A 23,384-nucleotide genomic window follows, 5' to 3' on the forward strand; every position below is an offset into this window, starting at 1 on the left:
AGAAGGCTATGGGATGTAAGACAGCTGAACTGTTTCAGTACACTAACTTATTATAATATTTTAGTTAACTTTATAAAGTTTATTATTTTAAAATAAAAACTTGTAAACAAATAAAAACACCACATACCAATACCAGCCAGACCTAAAGTCTATATAATTAAATAACTTCTATACAGTTGGCATTTGCAATGGAAGCTGTATAGCTTCGTGATAAATTTTACGTTTCACTATCAAATGTATTTTATGCACTTATCTATCACCTCCCCTCCCCGCAAAAGAACTAGAACTAGAGTACCAACTAGCTTAATCTCCACTTTCATAACTCAGGTCCATTACCTGTATTAAGTTCTTTCTCATCCCATTATATTTAGTATTTAGCCTTTCTTCTTCTTTTTTATTCATGTTTTAATGTACCCACATGTATATTCATTTACATACATATTACATACATTATTGGCCAGATGATATTATGCTAATGCTGCAACAATTGTTAACCCTTTGCTATTCAGTGCCCTGTTTCTAGTGAAAATAGCAGTGCTGGGCTGAGGATATAGTTCAGTGGTAGGAAGCGTGGCAGGCAACTGTGAGGCCCTTGGTTCAATTCCCAGCACTACCAAGAAAAACAGAAAGAAATGGGAAAAAAAAAACCCAGAAAAGTATTTAGAGGGATGCCCCTAAGCAGCTAGTGGCTAAAAGAAACTTGGAATTCTCAAAAGGAAAATCCTTGGGACTGGAGAGAGGGCTCAGTGGTTAAGAGCACATGCATCACACAAGAGTTTCTGGGAGGTGATGTCAGATGTCCCGACTTCTACTGTACACCCAGCACTTCACAAATACCTGACATAAGACACTCAGGGTAGTAAAGAAAGTGTTACTTCACAGAGCAGAAAATGCAATGGCCACAAAATTACTAAAATCTCCCTAGCTGTAAAATTGAGTAATAAAGTTCGTGAATTCCAATACATTTAACAGATGTTTATATTTGATTTCAAAAAATGTAATAGCAGACTACTATAGAAATTAGACTAACATTTGTTTTTGAAAAACAGCTCAATTTAGGGCTAACCCTAAACTAGCAGTTTCCTGTCACTATCAGAGATAAAACGCTTGGCAAGCTAAGGCCAAGAAGATAACCCCAGAGACATATCTATCATTTCCTTGGGTGTTCTCAACTAATCAAACACGTTTTTAATAACCGCCATATCCTAGCCACTTAAATACCAAACTGTTATCTTCTCAACATTGGCTCAGCTCCCCACCACCACACACACACACAATTTGCCATCATATCTACCCTTCCACTTTAAAACTTGGTTCTTGAAGGTTCCTCCAAGGTAGGTCAGATGTGTCTCAGTAGGAATCCAAACTTATAGAAAAGGAATATGAGAATGTGTCACGTGATTGTATGTTATAGTGTCAATCACTAAAGAGATATTTGATGAGGGAACAAAGTAGTCATGAAAATGTGTATTTTATGAAAATTTAAAATACTGATCTGGATGCCAAGATTCTATAAAGCATGAAGTCCCATAAAATTTATACATAAAGTCTAATAATATTTTTATTTTTAGCTAGAAGAAGCTGTGAAATATATCATTTTGATCACAAAGTAAGGATATTAAATACATCAAACTGTTCTCTGAGTTTACTATATACAATGATAGTGATTTATATTATAGCACATACGTATACATATATACATATACATACATACATATTTCCAAACTCCTCACATTGTTTAAATAAACCCTATGGTAGGGACAGAAACAATTACTAATACAAAACTAAAAGAAGTTTCAAAAATAGTAGATGATCCCCAGAAGCAATACAATACTGCATAGAGAGCTTTCACAGGAAAATATAAATCATCTTTGTGCTTAGAGTTTTTCTATTAAAACCACACTTGCATTTCTTATTTGTGACTCAAACACTGTTAGTGCCAAAGCAGTCCATTCCAAGTTGGAAGACAACCCCTGCATTGGTTTAATAACCCCGTCACACTGTAAGACTGAACTTCCAGCCTTTAAAAACTAATGGGACTTCCTTGCTTTGCCAAATTACTGGTTTATTCATGAATCATATTTTCCCCTAGCAAATGCTATTGAATTCTCCACAGGGGAAGGGAAATACCTTCCAAAAAATCTCTCCCTAAAAATACTTAGAAGAAGGGAAAAAAGCTCAATAAGCTGCTTTCTGTTTCCTAGAAAAAGTCCAGGTTGGCATGATATTTAAGTTAAAAAAAAAATTATGTAATTATTGGATGGAAAACAGTCATCATAAATATGTAATTTTATGTAAATCAGGATCCCAGGGAGCTAAATTGCATTACTTTTATTTTTCTTTCAATTGGCCCTGAAAGCTGCTATTGCAGATATAATGAAATGCTAAACTGCTTAGGTAGCAGCAGGTATCCGGGCACACTGAAAGGGTGAGAAGGGAATGCCCAGCTGCAGTTTTGACAAAGGGGTTTTCGAGTTAAATTGCCATGAGCATTAATCAGATTACTTTTTAAAACGTAGCAACCATCAGAACAGCTTTTTTCCCCCACATTTAATTCCTCCCATTCTGAAACTGGGCCTATAGTTCTAATGTTTTATGCTACCATTTAACACTGTATGTCGTTATAATTCCAAAGAATTCTGAACTCCATGGTGATAAACTCTAGACAACAACAACAAGAAAAAAATCCTAACTGTCTTCTATTAGCATAGCAAGGAGCATCAATATACTTCTAACTACAGTGTTAAGTAATTTCCTAGCTGAAATTTGGTAGGAATCCCAGTGGTATTTAAAATATGGGGTCTTAGCTGCCGCCAGGGATTTTGTGAGCATTTGCACAAACATGGGTTGAGATGTTTATGAGCCTTTCTAACCTTGGTAAAACTGATTATCATGCAGATAGTTCGTGGTTTGGATGTATATATTGCATCAGTGAACTGTAGGGCTGAGGAGGCCACACTTCACAACAAACAGATAACAGTTATAAATTCTGCCTCCATTACTTCTTTGACTCTGATTCATTTTCTTTGGAGTAATACTGACACAATATAGAAACGTATCGCTTTAATTATTTTTTAAAGTGTATGTGTGTGTGTGTGTGTGTGTGTGTGTGTGTGTGTGTGTATGACAGCACTTGTGTTGAGGTCAGAGTACAATTTTCTGGAGTTAACTCTCTCCCTTCCTCTGCCCTAGCTCATGGATCAAACTCAGCTCCTCAGGCTTGAACAGCAAGTGCCTTTACCTACTGTGCCATTTTGCCAACCCTATTTTAATTATTTTTATAGATTTATTTTATTATTTGTTTTTGTGGGCATGTATGTACAGGGATGTGCAGGTGGCCACAGATGCCAGAAGAGGGCATCAGATCTTCTGGACTTACAGGGCTTGCAATATGCTGCAAACCCTGTTGACAATGTTCAGTTTAGAACGTTTTGCATCAGTTTTTCCTAAGTTTATTTATACAACGAGTGTAGATTTCTTTGCTGGTCATGATTTTTGAACCTTGATGTCAAATCAGTGCTAGCCTCCTGAAAAGAACAAGGAAGTGATTGTTTTATCTTCTTCAATACTTTAAGCACATTTGATGATTGGTAGCAGGTCTGTCTAGATGTCTGATGTCCAGAGGTTTTATTTATTTATTGGAAGAGTTGGATGGTTTATTGACTTGATCTCTTACTGTTTATCAATCTAGTCATAATTCCTGCTTCCTGATGGTGCTTTTTAAGGCATTAGTATCTTGTGTAGAAAACAAAATGTGGACTTCCAAAGCAAGGTTGGAGAAATCCTAGCTTTTAGACTGACATTTTTACTGTCTCGGGTATGTGATTCATGAAGAAAACAGAGTGTGTAGCTACAAACCACTAGTATAATAATGCTAGCTTTTATAATTGCCTGTTAACTTTCTGTTAGTGAGATCTTATCTTCATATGGCCTCAAGTTATTGTCAAATATGTCTTCAGTTTAGCCTGCAAGACCCCCTTTAAGATGTCTTAAAATGCAAGGGTTTTCGAATTTCATCAATTTTTGTTTATCTGGAAATATCTTAATTTCTCCCTCATGTGTGAAAAAATTTGGTCTGTGTGTTCTTACACAATAATGTTTTTCTTTTGACACTTTGAGTATACTAACCCTCTGACTGCCTTCCAGCTTCCATGTTTCTGGTAAGAAATCTGTAAGGTAAATCCTTACAGGTGACAAAAGCTTGATACTTTTAAGCTTCTCTTTGTCTTTGGGCAGGTTCACTGTGCATCTCAAAATAAGTCTCCTACTCCATCCTACCTAGGGGGTTGCCATCTTCTTGGATGCTTGTATGTTCACACCATCCAGCCAATGTCAGGAGTGTCTGGCAGTATTTCAAACACTCACTTCTTTCTCTCTTTCTGTTTCACGTCTTAGTCCTCTTTGTATCTCCCTACTCATCCCTGTGGTTCTGTTCTTCCATTCTTTCTGCCCTTCAGATTCAATCCCTCCAATTTGGATGACCCTCACTCAATGATTCTTCTGCTCATTTAAATCTTCCCTGACTTCCCTCCTGTTCATCTCCATTTTAGTTACCATAATCTCCAGCTCTAGGATTTCCCTCTGGTTCATTTCAGCTTCTCAACCTCTGCCCAGTATGTCCATCTTGCTCTCTCATTCTTTTCCACATTGGTCCATCACTTTTGGGATCTTTGTTAAGATTTATTTTCAAGGTTGTTGTTCTCCCTACTTGGCCTGACACCCTACCTCTTTCAGCCTCTGCTTTATTTCTCTGCCTGCCTTTGTTCTTTTCCTTCTAAATAGCCAATGCTTTCCTATGTCTGTGCCTATGCTATTTTTGGCAAAAATCTAGCTTAAATACAATAACATATTAAATCTGGGAACCAGACTCTCCTTTCTCTGAAGTCTATGGGTATTTGTTTTGGTTTTGGTTTTAAATCGCATAGATCATCATCTGTTCCAAGCATCAGCCAGAGATGAAAATTTATGGTCTTTCCTACCTTTTCAGAGCCTGTACTATTCACTGGCCATAAATAGTCACTTTCTCATTTTCTTTATATATGCACTTTCTGTTGGCTGTCTTAATTTTTCATGTCTGACTTCCAAAAGAAAGGTGGTTTAAAAAAAAAATGAAGGAAGTGAGAGGAAAAATCCCAGGAGCTTTGTATCCCCCCACCCCGAAGTTGCTTTGGCTGCAAGAGAAGGGATTTGCACCATTGAAAGGATTTCACGAATGCTCCATGACTCTGTATCTGCATTTGTGTGACCAGAACACACACATTGATATTTGCAGGGTGGGGCTCTTGCTGCCTACCTTTCTTGGTGCACTTACACACTATATCCAAGTTGCTCTTGCAGCTTGTATATATCTTGCCACTGGGCTGAGGGTTAGCTGGTTAACAAGTGAAATTTGACCAAAATTAACTGCAGTTAACTGCCCAAATGTTCCTATAGAAGTTGTAAGTAGTCAATGTACTCCAAAGTTCCAAAATATTTACATCGGACAGATGCTGCCAATGCAATCATAGCCCAGTGAGGGAGACAGCTTCTTAGAGCTTCCTACTCAGCCATCTGCTCAGATCCCTTGCCTCAGTGATTCCTGAGTGAGTTATTTAGCCTCCATGAATCCTAGTTTATTCATCTACCAAAAAATAATGATACCCATCTTATAAGTTTGTTATGAAGATTGAGAAAAGTCCAAGGGAACTTCTTAGAATGATGCCTAGCACACGGTAAGCAGGCCATACCTGCTGGCTGTCACTGCAATGCACAGAGGTAGGATGCGTCTCCACTATCTTTTTATTTGGTTCAGCAGTCATCTTTACTGATAATGAAATCAACTCTTTATGATGTGAAAATCAAGGTTTAGTCACATGACTAAAGGTCACAGACAAAGTGCTCAGACCTATAGGTCCTAATTTTAAATTAATAGGACACAATGTGCCTATCAGGCTATACCTGAATGTTTACTTCTAACTTAATAAAGAATGCAAATTAAAGGAAATCAACAGAATTGAGGAAGTTTCTCTTACTCACTAGTCTATAGGTTCATAGCCCTTGAATACAGTTAGGCTTGCTCTTAGGATAGTTGTTCAGGCATCCAGGACATTACTACACCTAACTCAGAGAACACAACTCACTCATTGTAACATGTAAGCTAACACTAGAAGGCATGAAAGTGCCCACTATAAATATAAATCAGTTGATATTTTAAAAAGCTCTTTGCTTTGAGGGCATCAAGAGTTAAAGTCTGATCTGGAGTATTTTGGTGGTGGTGGTGGTGGTGGTGGTGGTGGTGGTGGTGGTGGTTCTTTTTTTGGCTAGAATTTGAAGAAGTGAGATATATCTTATAGGTAGAGATAGCCTAGAGTGTGATAACAGTGCATGGCCAGAGGCTCTGATAAAGGGAGACAGTGCTGACAACATGGTGAGATGGTACAAAACACTTGCCTCCATAATTGCCTAGCTCTAGCTGGAATGGATATTTCCTATTCTACAGACATTGCTGAGTACACATGCCAAAACATTAGTGGTACAGCAGCTGCCATAGCTATAGTAGCCCCCCAAATGGCCTGTTCTCATCTGTTCACATCACTGGAGAATTTCTAATGCCTCTCTCCATGGCTGATTTTCTTTGGCCTCCTGGTGATGGCACAACCTCCCAATTTACATTACAATGTCTAAGTGCACTCCACAATCAATGTGCATGAACCCCAAAACAGCAGGAATATGTCTGTGGTTCAAAAAATCATAGATTTAATAAGCTTGCTATACCAAGAAAGAGGGAACATCAGAACAATTTGAGATTGGTTATCGCAAGAGAATTCAAAGAAACAGGAGTTTATGTGAATGAGCATGCAAAGATAACTCAATAAAAAAAAAAGCATCAATAACTTTATATGTAGAGAACTATAGTTAAGAGATAAGATTGGGGTCATCTGCCTGAGAAGCAGGGCTCATGTTGATCAGGAGATGTTTTACATTATTCTGGTTGTGGGCAGACTCTATTTTATTTCTCTTAGAAACATGCTTATAAAGTCAACTTATTTTTGGTTGTTGGGTTTTTTTTTGTTGGTGGTGGGTGGTTTGTTTGTTTTTGTTTGTTTGTTTGTTTGTTTGTTTATTGCATCATGGAAGATCTTTCTATGATGTTGATACCCAGTGCAACTCTGTTCCACACAGGAGAACCCCATTGATTACAATTAAACTAATTCTCTGAACAGTGTGTGGGGCTCTTTGTCTTTCCTGCTGTTGCTCAACTTCACTACTTTCATATCTCACTGTTACTTCTCCAGCAGCAGTGAGGGAACTTAAACATGAAGATTGACATGGGAATGCTAAGGAGACAGAGCTAGTAGATTTTATTCCCATAGGAGTGGAGCCTTTTAAAACTTTTAAGACTCCAGACCAAAGCTGCCATAATTGATGATAGCTGTACACGTGAACATCAGAGCCAGGAAAATTTACAGGCTGCTGAGATTAAGCAAAGCAGAATAGTCCAGACATTGTAGATGGCAGACAGTTCTGGAGCAGAGCAAACACCAATAGACAGAGCAGCCAATACTCTGATAAACATTACTCATTTTCAGTGGACTATGATTTCATGTATAAGCATAATAAATTTGAAATGGATTATCAAGTCCATGGATAACACAAGATTCACCTTTATTCGATTTTCTGTACTGTTTGAGGTAAAACCAATCTTTATTTTCAATATGGTCCACTATGAACAACCAAAAAATTCTGTTGTCTACCCCCATAGCCAGACTACCACAGAAATTATTTTTGGAAGAATATAAGTAAATAACATATCAATGGCTATTCACACAAAAATTTATGAAAACAATGGAATTCTTATTGGCTAACGCATCAGTTTAAGGAGTTCTGTTAAGTGTTACTGTTTTCCCTGGTAATGTTCTAACCCATTGTAGGAATATAAAATGAATTAGCAGTTGGAAGAAGAAAAATTATTGTCCTTCCTACTGATCACTACAATTGCAGTGGATGTGACTGAGTTGTATCCTGCTATGTTCCTGTTCCAGATTGCAACACCAGCCCATCTTGTCACAAACCTGAACTGGTGACCTCTCTATGAGGAAAACAGTTATTTAAACGTTATGAGAAACAGAGCTGTGGGACATAAAGTGAATTTCTATTCAGAAGATAAATTGCACAGAGAGGGAGATACAGGAAAGCGGAACATATACTTTTTTATCTTATACTATAAGATGGGTGTTTTAATCTCCTTTTTAAAGGGGAGAATGAAAGAACTGAGGAAAACTGAGACAGTTGGAGTCATGGAGTTAGAAGGAAGAATGTTCTCCTAGCCAGACAAACAGCCCAGATGAATAGTGAGGGTGCGGAAGTCACCATGTAAGACCCAGGCTGTAGAGGGAACACCAATGTCATTACATTATGAAAAGGAGTTCCACATAGTGGCAGTCACTGTGTCAGTTGACGCTTTATGTCTTCCAGTCCCCAAACTGGACAAAGACGATAGTGCAGTGGTTAGGGCAGATATGCTAGGCTATATCTGGGAGATGAGCAATTCTCTGGAGGATTAGAAGGCATTCAACATCAGATTAGTAGCCACGGGCACATCATGTGTTAACAAAGTCCACCCCATCCACTATACCTACTAAGGACTGGATCATCCCAGCCATGACTCCAGACAGGCTGCAGTGATATTGACTTCAGAGATCACTCTCAACTCTGAAATCATCGCACTGCTCATGCATGGCAGTGTTAGATCATGAAGGAGACAAGTGGAAACACAACAGCCCCCCCAAAAGCCACAAAAAGAAATCAATGACTTTAAACTATTACACAGAGGTTTTTACATAAAGAAAAGAAAACTTAAAATACTATAAGAAAGGAAACTGTGAAAACTATATTTCTTAAGCTAATAAGATGACTTCTTTTCAATATAATTGGAGAAAAAGAAAACAATGAGTAGACTACTATAGTCAAAGTGAATGCAAAGCCAGCTGGACAGCTTCTAGACTGCATGCATCCTCAACAAATGTCCGGTGTTTTTATTAGCCATATTAAGTAAACAACACCATCAGTACAAAATGGTCTTTAGGATATAAAAATGAGGTGGAGAAAATGGGGCTGATGTTTCACCAAAAGGATAATCTCATTTTGGTTTTATTTATTTATTTTCTGCTCATAAATGTTCTGCTTGGTGGCCATGGAGGTCAGAAGAGGGTGGTGGATCCCTTAGAACTGGCATTATGGATGGCTGCCAAGCACCAGGTTAACTGGGATCTGAATTCGGGCCCTCTGCATCTTATTTTTGTATCACTAATATAAGCATTTTGAGTGCCTACTATGTACTTAAGAACTCTCAGAGTCAGCCCTGCCTTGATTCCCTCTCTGTTAGAGGTGGACAGAGGGGAACTGTGAACAGACTCAGTGAAATCCCATTCTCTAATTCATTGGTATTACTATGTAGATAATTTTAATGACCTCAGGGTAAGGAAAGCCTTTATGAATAACATACATTCACACACATAGACACACAGATGCACATGCACACATGGACATGCGCACTTGCACACATGCACACACACAGATACACATGCACACACAGACATGCACACATACATCATGTAAAACTGATTTCAGCACTACTCTAAGCAGATATACCTTTGCCAAGAAAATAAATGTTTCCTGCAGTTACTCTGGTTTAACTGGACCACGAGCAGAGATTTTCAGCAGCCAAGTGTTTTATAACTGCATTGGCAAAGCACTCATCAATATGCAAGGCTCACAAGGCAGTATAGTGAGTACATTTCAGTTCCCAATGCAGTCTGGAGAAATGGAGCAGAGAGGACACCCTCACAATCACAGTTCTCTGTGCCTTGGTCCTTTCCCATAATGCGGGGTATTCGACAATGTAGCTTTGAGATTTTCTATCTCAGACTTACTCCATGAGCTTCTGTGACAAAGTCAATCTATGTCTTTAAACTTCGATGAGACAAAAATAAATACTGTCTGTTCATTATATTTCAAATTTTCTGCATTGCTAAGAAAACTTGGCTCATATCACAATGAATTAAACTGCTATAGTCCCTTTCCTTTATTCAGCCCCTTTCAGGAAGCATCTGGTGGTACCCATCTTGTGCTGGGTGTTTTAAAGGGTGGATCATTTTTATCTGTTTCTATTGTTTTTTATTCCTTCTCTGTATCACTGCTCATCTCCTACCTATATTGGCTGACTACAACATCACCAAATTACCACCAAAAACAAGGTCACCAAAAGTGCCTATGAGCCATTAAACCTACTGAGCTAATTTCAAAAGAGAACTATTTATATAGCCTATGTTCTCTGGAGAATTTTAACTTGCACATATCGAGCATCACAAGCTTCTACAATTTAGTTATCTAATACTGAAATTGGCATTTGTTTCCAAAAACATAGTAATAATGTTGACACTGTTTTATCATATTTCAGAGTTCTCTTTGTGGTTCCTTCAATACTAAAGAAATGTCTACAGACACAGCATTATTTGAGGTTGCTAGATTTTTTACATTGTGAGTGCATAGAACACATTTCCTTTCCTCCCAGAAGCTCTGAATGTGAATGCTATACAATGTTACTATGGCTGAACCAAAAAACTGTAGCTCTGAAATGGGTGCTCTGATGATGTTTTCAAACTGTGTGTGTGTGTGTGTGTATGTGTGTGTGTGTGTTCTGTTTATTAGCAAAAAAAAAAAGTTCTAGGTTACAAATAAGAAAAATTTATTCAATTCTAACTGCTTATTTACATCATACAATGCAGCAAAATAATGTTTCTCTAAAATTTATTTACCATAGAATCAAGAACTTTTTAAGGCAAACCATGTTTTTTCTTGTAAACTTAGTATAAAACAGTCACACTGATGGCCCTGGTAAACCTTGGCATGTCACAAAATAAAACAAAGAAATGTGAACATGAGAGAAAGAGAGACAGACATAGAGACAGAGACAAAGGGAGATTGTGGGGAAGAAGAGATGTCCACAGGCATGGTAGAGAGATGGAGCATTGAAAGTAGTCACTATACATTGTATACATGTAATTTAAAAATTAGTAAAATGTATTCAGTAAAGTAATAGAAAATTGCAAACAACCAGAGAGAAAGTCAAATTAAATGAAATGAAGGCTAGTATTAGTAAGAAACTTAAAACTATAGAAATGTATCCCCAGTAGACATCAAGCAAGGGGAGATATGCACTTTACTCTGACTTTTATTAGCCCCAGATGTAAAAGTAAAAGTAATATCAGTTAATCATTTTAAATTTTCTATGCATAAAGCTCACCAATGTGCCAAGAAAGTAAAACTTCAGGTAACTTTGTCTGGAAGATTCTTTTCTCATGACATTACCAGGGAAATCAGGGTTTGGAAAAAGCAGAGTAGACAAAGAGAAACAGGTAGAGAGCACACGGGTAAAGAGAAGGTGAGCACAGCCAAGGGTCCCTTATTCTAGGGCACATGGAGAATTGCTAGTTCACCATGGGAAGATTATGCTTCTTTGTTTAATTTTCTGGAAACGTCTATCTGTCTTCTCTTGGGGTCAAAGTGACAAATTACCTTTCACCCACAGAGGAAGATTCATATCTGAGGTCACTCAACTGTACTCTTCTAGCACTGGCTCATGGGAAATGGGGTCCAATGGCCACATAGCATGGCTTTAAAAGAAACACAAATTAAGTGTTTTAAGCATTTTACAGAGAGATCCCATTTCCTCCTTAACCAAGGTGGTAGAAAATATAACAGAAAATAGCAAACTAACATATGATGCTTCCTTTTGGACTTGTTATTAGAGAATTCTTCTCTCCCCCTCATTCCCTGCCTCTCCTCAGCCTCATCCACTCATATACACCCCAGCCTGGATAATAATGGAGAAATTCAGACAGGTGTTCACTTGACAGTGTTTCCACTTGCATAATTACCTGCAATGTAGGACAAGCACTTTTATTTCATTTGATTTACCTCATTCATCATGAGATTGAAAAGATAATGCTCAAAGGAGTGTTTCCTCCTCCATTAAAAATACGGATTTCTGTGTGGGGATGTGGACACAAAGGTCACAGCAAAACAAGGAGACATTTCCAGTACCATGCCAAATTCATAAAAGAAACTCACCAAGCCTTGTTGAATTAAACCTCTTCCTTCCTCGCTCAAATTGGTAAAATCCTGAAAAGTTAGAAAGGTCCCAAAGCTAGGAGACTTTTCTTCTACAAATCTCATAGGCTTTACTGTAAATACCTAAAGTATGATGGAAGAAAGGGTGAGCCGTGTGAAGGATATACGATACATAGGATATAAAGCCCTCAAACCACACTGGAAAATTACACACTTACTGGTTTCAGACCCCCTCTGTCAGTTCTATTTCTGAACTAAAAGTCTTCACAATTCAAAGAACTAACGCAAAAGCAAAACAGAAGAAAGATGGCCCAAGGCCACTGGTAGATGGCCACACAAGGAGTTGGATTGCTGCGGTTTCTTTTACCATTAGTGAACTCAAATCTATGAGGTCTTAGAAAGTAGCAGTCATTGGGGAAATGAATGATGAGTGTACCAACAGAGAGTAGTTGCTTCACGTAGACATTTACAAGCAAAAGCTATAGACATGTGCCATGTGAGACCAGAGAGGCGCCAATGACGTGGCCTTGTAATTCCTCACCACAGCCTCGGACCTGGGTTGTTCAGACAGACACTCTAGTGAGCAAATGTGGATGGTCCTAAGATGAACCCAAAATGTGAAGCAATTTTGCATAGCAATACCTTTAAGTTTAGAGAACATAGCTAATCAATCATCTGTAATACATTATTTTAAGTATTTATTGCAAAATTTGTAACGGGATAATTAGGAAGGCCGTGTTTAGGTCACTGCTTAGTAGAGAAAGGTGCAGCCAACATCTGGAAGGGCCTGGGAGTCCGTGAAGACAGTCATCCAGGCCACATGCCTCACTCAATCACTCTGAGTACCTTCTCATTTCCTTCACATTACTCCCATTCACTTTGCACAGTAAGAAGCAGAAAAATTAAAGGAGGGAGAAGGGATTATATTTTTTATTATTATAGTTATTATTATATTATATTATATTATATTATATTATATTATATTATATTATATTATATTATATTATATTATAACCATGAGTTCTGCCAAGACCTGTTCAAGCAAAGGGAACAGTAAAGATAATCCTTCCTTTGGCTTGCTTCTTTGCCCACTTGCTAATCCTGGTGTGTTTTCTCCATATGGTTTCTAGCATGTCTCTGATAATTCACTTAAGTTTCTCAGGACAGCATTCATACCACCACATCAGAGCAGAACGTAACGAAAGGCTCCTTTGCCGAGTAGCAGTCCCCCTTTCCCCAGCAAGTTGTTTCTCCAGATGAAAGACTATGGCAGTATGCTGAGCGCATCAGCTGACCTCCAGTATCCATAATTCTCTTTCACATACGGAGAACGCTACTGGTATGATTCAAAGCATGAGTAACTGGTATTAAAACTCCAGTCCACTTCCCAGGAAGGATCTACAGACATAATAGGAAAAACTAAATATCCTTGCTCCCACAAAATGCCAATGGAAAGATCTTTACAATATTTCCTTCGCTTGATTTATTTGACAGGTAATATTGTATGTGTTAACCACATGTAATATGATGTTGTGATATGCACATACCTTGTAGAATGGAAAAATTAATATACCCTCCACTCACTTCTCCTTTCATGATAAATACTAATCAAATTTTGTTTCACAAACACCTCATTCCAAGGGAGAAGGAAATGATTTTTTTTTTAACTGAAATAAACTATGCATTCTAAGTACCTGGTGAGCAAATAAGTTTAAAGAAAATGCCTAGAGTGTAATGAGTCAGAAAACTGCCTTGAGGTCCTCTCTCTAGAGTGTGACTAATGTCATAAAGTATGCCTTTGGATCACAGGCCTATTACCAATAGGTTATCTTTTTTAAAAATTCATTTTCTGCTTTAGGGAAAATCTTTCCACTTATCAAAACATTGAAACTGTTTAAATTTGTTGAACATCAAAGTGAGTGATTTTAAAAGCTTAAAAATTACAATTATAATTTGATTTCCATAAGTTTGCTTCTGTTGAAATGATCTACTTTGTGTTTGTCAGGCATATGGTCCTTTACTGAATCATATTGACTTATCTCAAGTTAATTGGCTGTCTCTACCCTCCTATATTAAAATCTTCTAAGGAAGGAATAGTTCTAAAACAATTCAGGGTAGTCTTGCATCCAAACCCCCACCAGCTGTCCTGCAAGTTCTGCAGAGGGAACCAGGTGTCCAAAGTAGAACTCAGGAAATAGTCTCAGCTGCTTGATATCCTGGTGATATCCATGAAATAGTCTAAAGGTTCAGCTCCCTGCTGTTCACGGAGACCAAAACAGTTGTAGAACATTGAATTAAGGCCCTATACCAGAGGCGCTATGATACCGAATCCCACAGAAATCAGCTGCTTGGGGCTGAGTGAGTTAGATTTTCAATCTTGCCAGACTGGAACAATCCCTAAGCACAAACTGAAATTTAAAAGGAACTCACTATCTTCTGTAAATAAAAGTTCAAGGAAGCCCACACTTCAAGTATTGCACTCTCTTGTGTTCTTGAAAATCCTCAGACGGGGGCTTTGAAAACCCATTTTCAAATGAGTTTTCCCAACAGCTATAGATTAGAATACCTCTCAGGTTCAATCCCCCCTTTTTGTTTTGTTTTTGTTTTTTGAAAACCTCCCCTGGTGGTGGTGGGGGCGGGGGAACTCTAGGTTTTTGAATTAGCTCATTTCCCAAGTTTATGGAAAAATAACTCAGGCAGAATAAAGGAAAGAGGTTTATCTAGGTCACAATTTTAGAGTCCAAAATTCCAAATAGCATGTCACTAGCTCTGGTGAGAGGCCTTCTTGGTATCATGACAGGCATTCATGCTAGAGGAAGGTACCACATCGCCAGAGGAAGCCCAGAAAGATGTTGGGCAGTGGTCCTTCTTACCCTTTTCTACCATTCCTCTCTCAAGTCCCAACCAGGGTTAGAATGGCCAGGTCAATTCATTTTGAGGACAAAACCCAAACCAACAGCCTGAAGATCTTCTGCTACTCTTGTCTCTTAAAAGCCCCCTCATTGTTAAGTATCATCACACTGGGGGTCAAACTGTGAATATGTGAACCATGTTAAAAAAAAAAATCAAACCACAGTGGTTCCACTGAAACCTGAGGCCATCTCTATTTCCTATAAGCCCCATCTCTTAAATTCTTCATGCTCTGAACTAATAGCAGAGCCTACTGAACAACACACAGAAAGAGAATAGGAAGAAAGTCATTCCCCAGAGTAAAGCTGGGATACTATTAAAGAACTTGAATATATATAAACACTTAATGGGAAAAACAATAGGAGGTAACTATGTGCAGAATGTGTTCTACCAACAATCTAATTTATTGTTATAAATGCTCATCATACAACTTTCTGTAGTCTTTCAAGACAAACAACACTCCCAGCTAAGTAGCTAGAGGGGAAAACGCATTCTATTTTTACCGGATGCTCACAATAGATTAATACACCACAGACAAAAGCTGTATGCCAGTCACTTCCTCTTCAGGAATGACTGGGTTAAGGAGCTGAGGTATACTCATGCAATGATAAACTTCTTAGCAATATAAAGGGAAGGATTTTTGATGCATGCAACCAAACACTGATTTTGATGACAGTGATTTCACAGATATACATATGTCAAAACTTACCAAATTGTACTATGTATAATTTCTTACATGTCAATAACAATTCAATAAAGACCTTCAAAATAAAGCAAAAAAAAAAATCTTTAATTTCTATCACCACTGGGTGAGGGCTTATTCATCATAACACACAGTTTCTCCTACTACCTTGCCTCTGTATTACTTTCTTGGTAAAAATTTTACCCTTCAGTATGCCAAATATGTTCATTGTACCATTTCAGCTCTATGCCTTGACTGGAGTTCTTTTTCTCCATCTAGAACAGTCTATGCCCACCATCATGTTCTTACTTGAGCTTTAAGACAAAATATGGTCTTCTGGAATGCTTTCCACCTTACTTGTCCCTCATCTGTTCTGTTCAATACCATGATCATTTCCATGCTCCCCAGCAGCCAGTATATGGATATGCCTATGATGTGTACCAATGCACATTTAGAGAAACGCATGTCCTTGCACTCTAATAGTGTTCAATAATTTCAAATCTATCCATATATCTAAAAATGTTCTCTTATATGTTTAGAATCATTATCCACTCTCTCATAGTTCCCCATGCCAATTGCACCAATCACAGTGATTGCCACATTAAAAACAAAGAAAAAAGCTAAGCATGGCAGTGCACATATATGATCCCAGAATCTGGGAGATAGAGGTAGGAGGATCATGAGTTCAAGACCAGCCACGCTGTATAGCAGGTACAAGGTCAGTCTGGGATACATGAAACTATCTCAAGAAAATAAACAACACCAAAAAATGCCATGTTTTATATTGTAATAATTATTTTATAGAAAAGAAAAGTTGTAATTAGGGAAATTTACCTCATGGGCACTCAGTTGTAAACTGTCTATTACTTTGAAAGAGTCCTGGGTCTACTCTCAGGGTCTTCCATTAACCGTCAATATTTTCTTAAGGGAATGACCCCTGTCTTTCAAGTGGTGTATCTAATAATTCCTCTACTCTTCTTCTGTTTCCTAGATACACTAAGATGAAGACTGCCACTAACATCTACATTTTCAACCTTGCTTTGGCAGATGCCTTAGCAACTAGTACACTGCCCTTTCAGAGTGTCAACTACCTGATGGGAACGTGGCCCTTCGGCACTATCCTCTGCAAGATCGTGATCTCAATTGATTACTACAACATGTTCACCAGCATATTCACCCTCTGTACCATGAGTGTGGACCGCTACATTGCTGTTTGCCATCCAGTCAAGGCCCTGGATTTCCGTACCCCACGAAATGCCAAAATTGTCAATGTCTGCAACTGGATCCTCTCTTCTGCCATTGGTCTGCCTGTAATGTTCATGGCAACCACAAAGTACAGGCATGGTAAGGGTAAACATGGGTCAAAGTCAGGGATGAGGGTACTTATAGTCTGATGTGTTGGTGATGTCCTGAGCCAAGCAGAATTCATGGTACAGTATCTTTGTTAAACTGTACTTTGAATTAAGAAATTAGTTAATTAATTAAGAAATAAGAAGATGCCTTTAAATATACTGAAACAGGAAGATTTCTCCACAATTACAAGTCTTCTAGGTATTTTAATAAGTACACAGCCTACGTATTCCTGATTTCTCTGAACTTACTTCGTCAAAGTGCTGAATAGGAACATAGCTTTTCCAAAAATAATTAAAGATTAAACCCAGAGAATGTTTTACTTAGGCTTGTTCTAAATTTTCAAGCAGTTGTCTACCTGACAAATTTACCTGTCCTGACTTAACAGCAGCTGCCATCCTGAAGTGGAGGAGAGACATCCATTAGTGAGAAACTCCTGGGAACCTTGGACAATGATTTTATCTTTTATAACAGCATAAATCCCGCGAGTGTCTGATTCATTGTGAGATGTACATAACTTCTCACTTCATAAAAGCTTAATGTGATCCAAGTGGGCAGAAAAATGGGAAATGTAGGAAGGGAGAGAAAAAGGAAGTAGCTTCCCTGTGTCTTCATTCCTTCCTTACATGTCTATGTAAAGCAACAACCTTCATTTAGCTCAGGTCAAAGCTATTAGTAGGCAAAGGAGCAACTTCAGTACCGAATGGTATAACTAAATGTCACCGCTAATTTTTCTTGAAAATTCTTTTCTTCCAGGGTCCATAGATTGCACCCTCACATTCTCCCACCCTACCTGGTACTGGGAGAACCTGCTCAAAATCTGTGTCTTCATCTTCGCCTTTATCATGCCGGTCCTCATCATCACCGTGTGTTACGGACTGATGATTTTACGACTCAAGAGCGTCCGCATGCTGTCAGGCTCCAAAGAAAAGGACAGGAACCTGCGCAGGATCACCAGAATGGTGTTGGTGGTTGTGGCTGTGTTTATCGTCTGCTGGACTCCTATCCACATCTACGTCATCATCAAAGCCCTGATCACGATTCCAGAGACCACCTTTCAGACGGTTTCCTGGCACTTCTGCATCGCCTTGGGTTACACAAACAGCTGCCTGAACCCGGTTCTTTACGCGTTCCTGGATGAAAACTTCAAACGATGCTTCCGAGAATTCTGCATCCCAACCTCCTCCACCATCGAACAACAGAACTCCACTCGAATCCGTCAGAACACTAGAGACCACCCCTCCACGGCTAATACAGTGGATCGAACTAACCATCAGGTACGTGCTTTCCAGAATTATGTATAGCTTATTAAAAAAAAAATACAGTCCAAGATTTAAAGTCTTTAGGAGGTGAGTTACTGGGGAATTGAGGCCAGCCCCAAGAATAGAGAGAGGATAGGATCAAGTTCTGATCATAATGTCAGAAAGGTGCGTCACATAAATGTGGTCAATATATTTGTATAAATGGTCATTTAGGTAGGAAGATATGATGACTGACAATCTACCAAGCTGCTAAAAGTTACTCTCCTCAGAGGCTTGCTTTCTTTGAAAAATTAATGGATTTAGTACATCATAGATGGAATCCTACTTTGGAGTCATTGTTTCACACAGAAACTTTCTATATCCCAACAATATCACCCTAATATCTCTGCCACTTAAGAGCCAACCCATTCCAATTTGGTAGTTAAATAAAGAACCTTGTCCACTGTGGTCATAGGTACAACATAATCCCAAAAACCAGTGTCACGGCAAAGGAGAAAAGAGAAAAATAAAACCAAGTATAGCCATCCCTATGTTTGTTAAGGCTTTGGTTTGTACAGTCTGGTGTCTGAACGCTAGAGCAAATGCCAGCATACTACCTAACTAGTATGTTAAAAATCAATTTTAGAGCCGGGCGGCGGTGGTGCATGCCTTTAATCCCAGCACTCGGGAAGCAGAGGCAGGAGTTCGAGGCCAGCCTGGGCTACAGAGCGAGTTCCAGGAAAGGCACAGAGCTACACAGAGGAACCCTGTCTCGAAAAAAAAAAAAATCAATTTTAAACACTTTCCATGCTATTTGGAAATGACTTAAGAGTGGTTAGATGGTTTGGCCATCTAATCTTCCAACAGAGTCCTACATCCAACAGAGTCCCAGGAAGATCCAAGATTTACTCACAATATTGTAGCCATACAAGAAATGAACAAGGGGAGAGGGAATCACTTTGCAATAATCTGACATCTAACCTAAAACCTCAGTACCCATATGACTTAATTATTAATAAAAAATTTAAATAAATAAGTGTTCCAAAATGCTTCCCAGACCTAAAAATCACAGTGTATATAATTTATAACATGGAGTTGGAATTCAAGCCTCTTGTAAAGTAAGTGCTTGGGTAAAAATCTTGGGTCAAGTTCCTATTTCAAGGGGCAGGACTGTCAAGACAGCAGCTTCATACCAAAGACTATAATAAAGTCCAGCAGAGGAGTGACCAGAGGAAGGCCTTGTCCACCAAAGTGGTAGCTGCTCCCCCCTACTCTTGCTTCATCGTATCCATCCCTCACTGTCTCTTTTTACCCCAGCTATGGCTACCCAGCCTAGCCGAGGCTCAGTCTTTCTAACTGACCTCATAGTTATGTATACTGCCTCGATGAATCTGCCTCAGGAGACATGAATCCTCATACCTGAATGAGAAATAGAGCTAGCACAAAACATGTGAGCCAGTACCCCTAGAGAGCATGTGGTGCAGGTGGCAGGTTCATTCCCATCTCAAAGGCAAATATTAACAGATTTATCTCCCTGCTGCCAGCTCAGAAATCAAAACCCAGAAAGAAATCAGTTTCTCCTTCGCTTCCCCACCCCTGTTTCTCTCTCTTTGTTATCCACATTGACATATAACCTGTTCCCTTTTTCTAAGCAGTCCTTCATGTTTAGTGGCTTTCAAACTCTTGCAGGTCACTCTAAAAGGGTAAGGATTTAAATTGATTCCTTTTTTTTTTTCTCCAACCCAGGAGTAATACATTAGAGAACACAATTTGAAGCTACCTGTCCCCAGGCTTCAAATCCTTTGCATTGAATGAAATATTTTACTTTCCTTACAGAAAAGGACGAGACTAAGGAAGCTTGGGCTCTTCCTCCCCTCCCTAAGTGCCGTGCTGTGTCTTTCCTCCTGACAAGCTGATAGGGGTGTGGCTGCTTGGTGGCTTTATTCTAGGACACTGTTGGGCCTTGTTATCCTGCCTGACCCTCCCCTAACAGAAGCACAGCCCCCAGCCTCTCTAGTTCCTCACATCCCAGAGTTGAACAAGATTACTCTCTTCCCCTTCTCCAGTGCTGCCTTTGATTCCCTTCCAAACCCAGTGTTTGCACATCAGTGTGGTTCTTGCACAGCCAGAGAGTGGAAGGGAAGCTAATTGGAGAAGTTCTGTCCTAAGTAACTAAAAGGTTTGCTTTAAAAATACATCCAATTAGCACTTATCGTTATGACTGCCTCCGTGGGGTAGCGTCAGCGTCAGATAACAGAGAAGTACATTAGCCTGGAACTGGCTGCTTCCCAAAGGCCCAGCTGGAAGGGCTGGACCAAGAAGAGAAGCCACAAGGAGCGGAAAAGATGCCCTGATATATTTGAAATTAACAGAAATCAAAGTTCGTTTTCACCAATCTCTACAGGTGTGTCTTTCTTTAGGGCTAAGGCAGTCAGGCAAAGATGTCTGGAGCAACAGAAATCCAATGATGGTTATTTTCAAGCAGACATTCCAATCAGATCTGAAGGAGGCCTGACTATGTGGCTCTGCCATTGGGAATCATTAGATTAGCTCAAAGAGCGTCAGAATCTGACAAGCTGGTGTTGTGTTACTGTGGGTTTCGTGTTTGTTCGTTCATTTGTTTTTAATAGGAGCCATCCTATTAGGAAACAAGACTAATCGGATGGGCGTGAACCTTTTAGTTAGAAGTATTAGAAGTTTGTCATGGTGATCAACGCTTATGTTCTATCTATTTGTGTTTTCTCCAAAAATATATATTATATTCGGCATGTCACACGTCAAGCACATTAGTCAACTTCCTATTCTGCAGACCCGAGACCCAAGTTCAAACCTCCCCAGGGTGTCTATATTATGACAGCTGTGCACTGAGGCCACGTCCACACAGCGCAAAGTGAAGTAGCGATGTGGCAGTTACCAAGGTAATTTGATAAGCCATATAAGAAGGTTTTATGACCAGCACTAAAAACATCTAATTACATTTTTCTTGTACAACAAAATATTCCAAAACCTAGAATCTAGAATTATCTATCTATGCAGACTACAATTGCATGATATATCAGTAATCTGGGACAGGCTTGCCTGTGCTCTGAATTTTAGTTATTTCTATTCAAGCCAGTCACTGTTGGGGTCACCTAATCTAAGACACCCTAAGTCACCTAATCTAAGACAGCCATGGCAGGAATGGCTGGATCCATAGGCTCTCCTCCTCTAGAATGTTATCTCAAGCTTGTCTTTATCCTGGCCATGGGTTCTGAGGAAGAGAAAAGAGAACAGGCCTCCTCAGGCCTGGTGACAGAAATAGACAGTGTCCTGGGGAGATAACTCAGTGGCAAAAGCATATCTTGTGTCCTAGAATAAAGCCTCCACACACACGTGTCCACATAGCATGCATATGCACTCATAGAACATAGACACACACATATGCACAGTAAATAAATTGCACCTTTTCCTTCAATTACTGCTATATTTGATGAGCAATTGTTATTTTTCTCACCAAAGGAAAACCTGAGATTTCTAAAATAATATAGTTATCTTTGAAAACAAGCAGTCACTTCCAGGAAGGAGTCTTACAGGGTTAAGTCATGCTACAGCAGTAAAGCTAACATCATGTTAATTTCTTTTCACTAGCATGGCAAGGCCATTCCTAAACCCTCCGATTACCATTTTGAAAGCATTTTCTTAGCATCTCAATCCAAGGAGCAGGCCAAATGTCAGGAGACAGTTGCATTTGAATAAGCTATAAAACCGCACTCTCCCCAGAGAAGGAAATGCAAAACCCGATCTTTAAAACGAACTACATCAGTCTCAAAAACTGGATTCATGGGGGTTTATTTTTTTGTAAGACATCTGTGGACAGCTAATTTGGGAAGGAAATGATTTCAATGCCATGACAAAAGCCTCAAATGAGAATAGCTCAGAAAATGACAGTACTGGACCATATTAAGGCATTTTTTATGAATGAAACCCAAATGGCTTTGCTTTCAGTTCTTTGGTTCAAATGGAAAATGCTTCAATCATCGTGTGTGTGTGTGTGTGTGTGTGTGTGTGTGTGTGTGTGTGTGTGTGTGTGTGTTACGAATGAGCATCTTTATGTATGTCTGAAATTAGAGTCATCTAGGCTTCCATGAAGGTATAGCACAGACAACAGAAGCAGCTAGTATGTTTTAACAATCATTTAACTATAATAACGGTAAAATATTGTTTAATTAGAAATATGTCTATTTACACACTTGGCTTTAATAACATTCATGGATATGTGTGTAGATGGGAAAGTATATATTATTTAATCATTTGCAGTATGGATTATAACCTCTATAATTGTGGGAAACAATGTTTATGGAGGAATTTAGCCATTGCAGTGACTGAGGATTAACTCAAATTACAATTAATTTTGTGACCCAGGCTATCAATGTGACTTAGTTCTTAGCTCTCTGGGTTTTGATTTATGGTGATTTTGATGTGTATTTTTCTTTTGGCAGGGAGACCTTTAAAGATTAGATGAACTGATATTACTAATATCTAATTTCCTAGTGCTTACTTTTCCAATATTATACATAACTCCTCAAATATAGCAACTGTTTCTATTTTTTAAACTATTTTTAAATTAGATGTTATCTTACTTGGCTAAACTTAAGTGGTAAATTCTTAATTTGTAACCATTTTTGATAAAAATATTCTTATTCATGAAATTTATTACTTTGAAAATTTTTTAAAATTGTGTGTGTGTGTGTGTGTGTGTGTGTGTGTGTTACTGTATGTGAGTGTTATGCCCACTGAGGTCAGAAGATGGCATCAGACCTTCTGGAATGGAATAACAGAAGGTTACCAGCACAAGGTGGATGCCTGATAAAACTTTATGTAATTTTCAGCTCTCTATGATGATATCACAGTTTGAAATAGTTAAGTCCAAGAATGAATGCATAGAAAATAATAATTTGAGTCATTTGTCTATAGGAAGGCAGGAGGGGATGGAGGGGAAGGAAGGGAGCAGATAGGAAGAGAAAAATGAAGTAGAAAGACTAACCTACACAGCACCATTATGCTCCAAATCCACTACTACTTCAGAATGTTCTGTTTTACATGCACAAACC

The 23,384-nt window shown here is 38.7% G+C and overlaps 1 protein-coding gene across 1 annotated transcript in view; it reads left to right on the forward strand.

Moving 5' to 3' along the window:
* Positions 1–23,384, forward strand: part of Oprm1 (opioid receptor mu 1) — a 54,630-nt gene that overhangs the window by 12,799 nt on the left and 18,447 nt on the right. The window contains exons 2-3 of the mRNA XM_036169129.1: positions 16,695–17,047; positions 17,810–18,330. Coding sequence (XP_036025022.1) covers positions 16,695–17,047; positions 17,810–18,330 — 874 coding nt within the window. The remainder of the gene's footprint in view (positions 1–16,694; positions 17,048–17,809; positions 18,331–23,384) is intronic.

Source organism: Onychomys torridus, chromosome 19 (genome assembly GCF_903995425.1).
Source record: "Onychomys torridus chromosome 19, mOncTor1.1, whole genome shotgun sequence".
NCBI classification, from domain to species: Eukaryota; Metazoa; Chordata; class Mammalia; order Rodentia; family Cricetidae; genus Onychomys; species Onychomys torridus.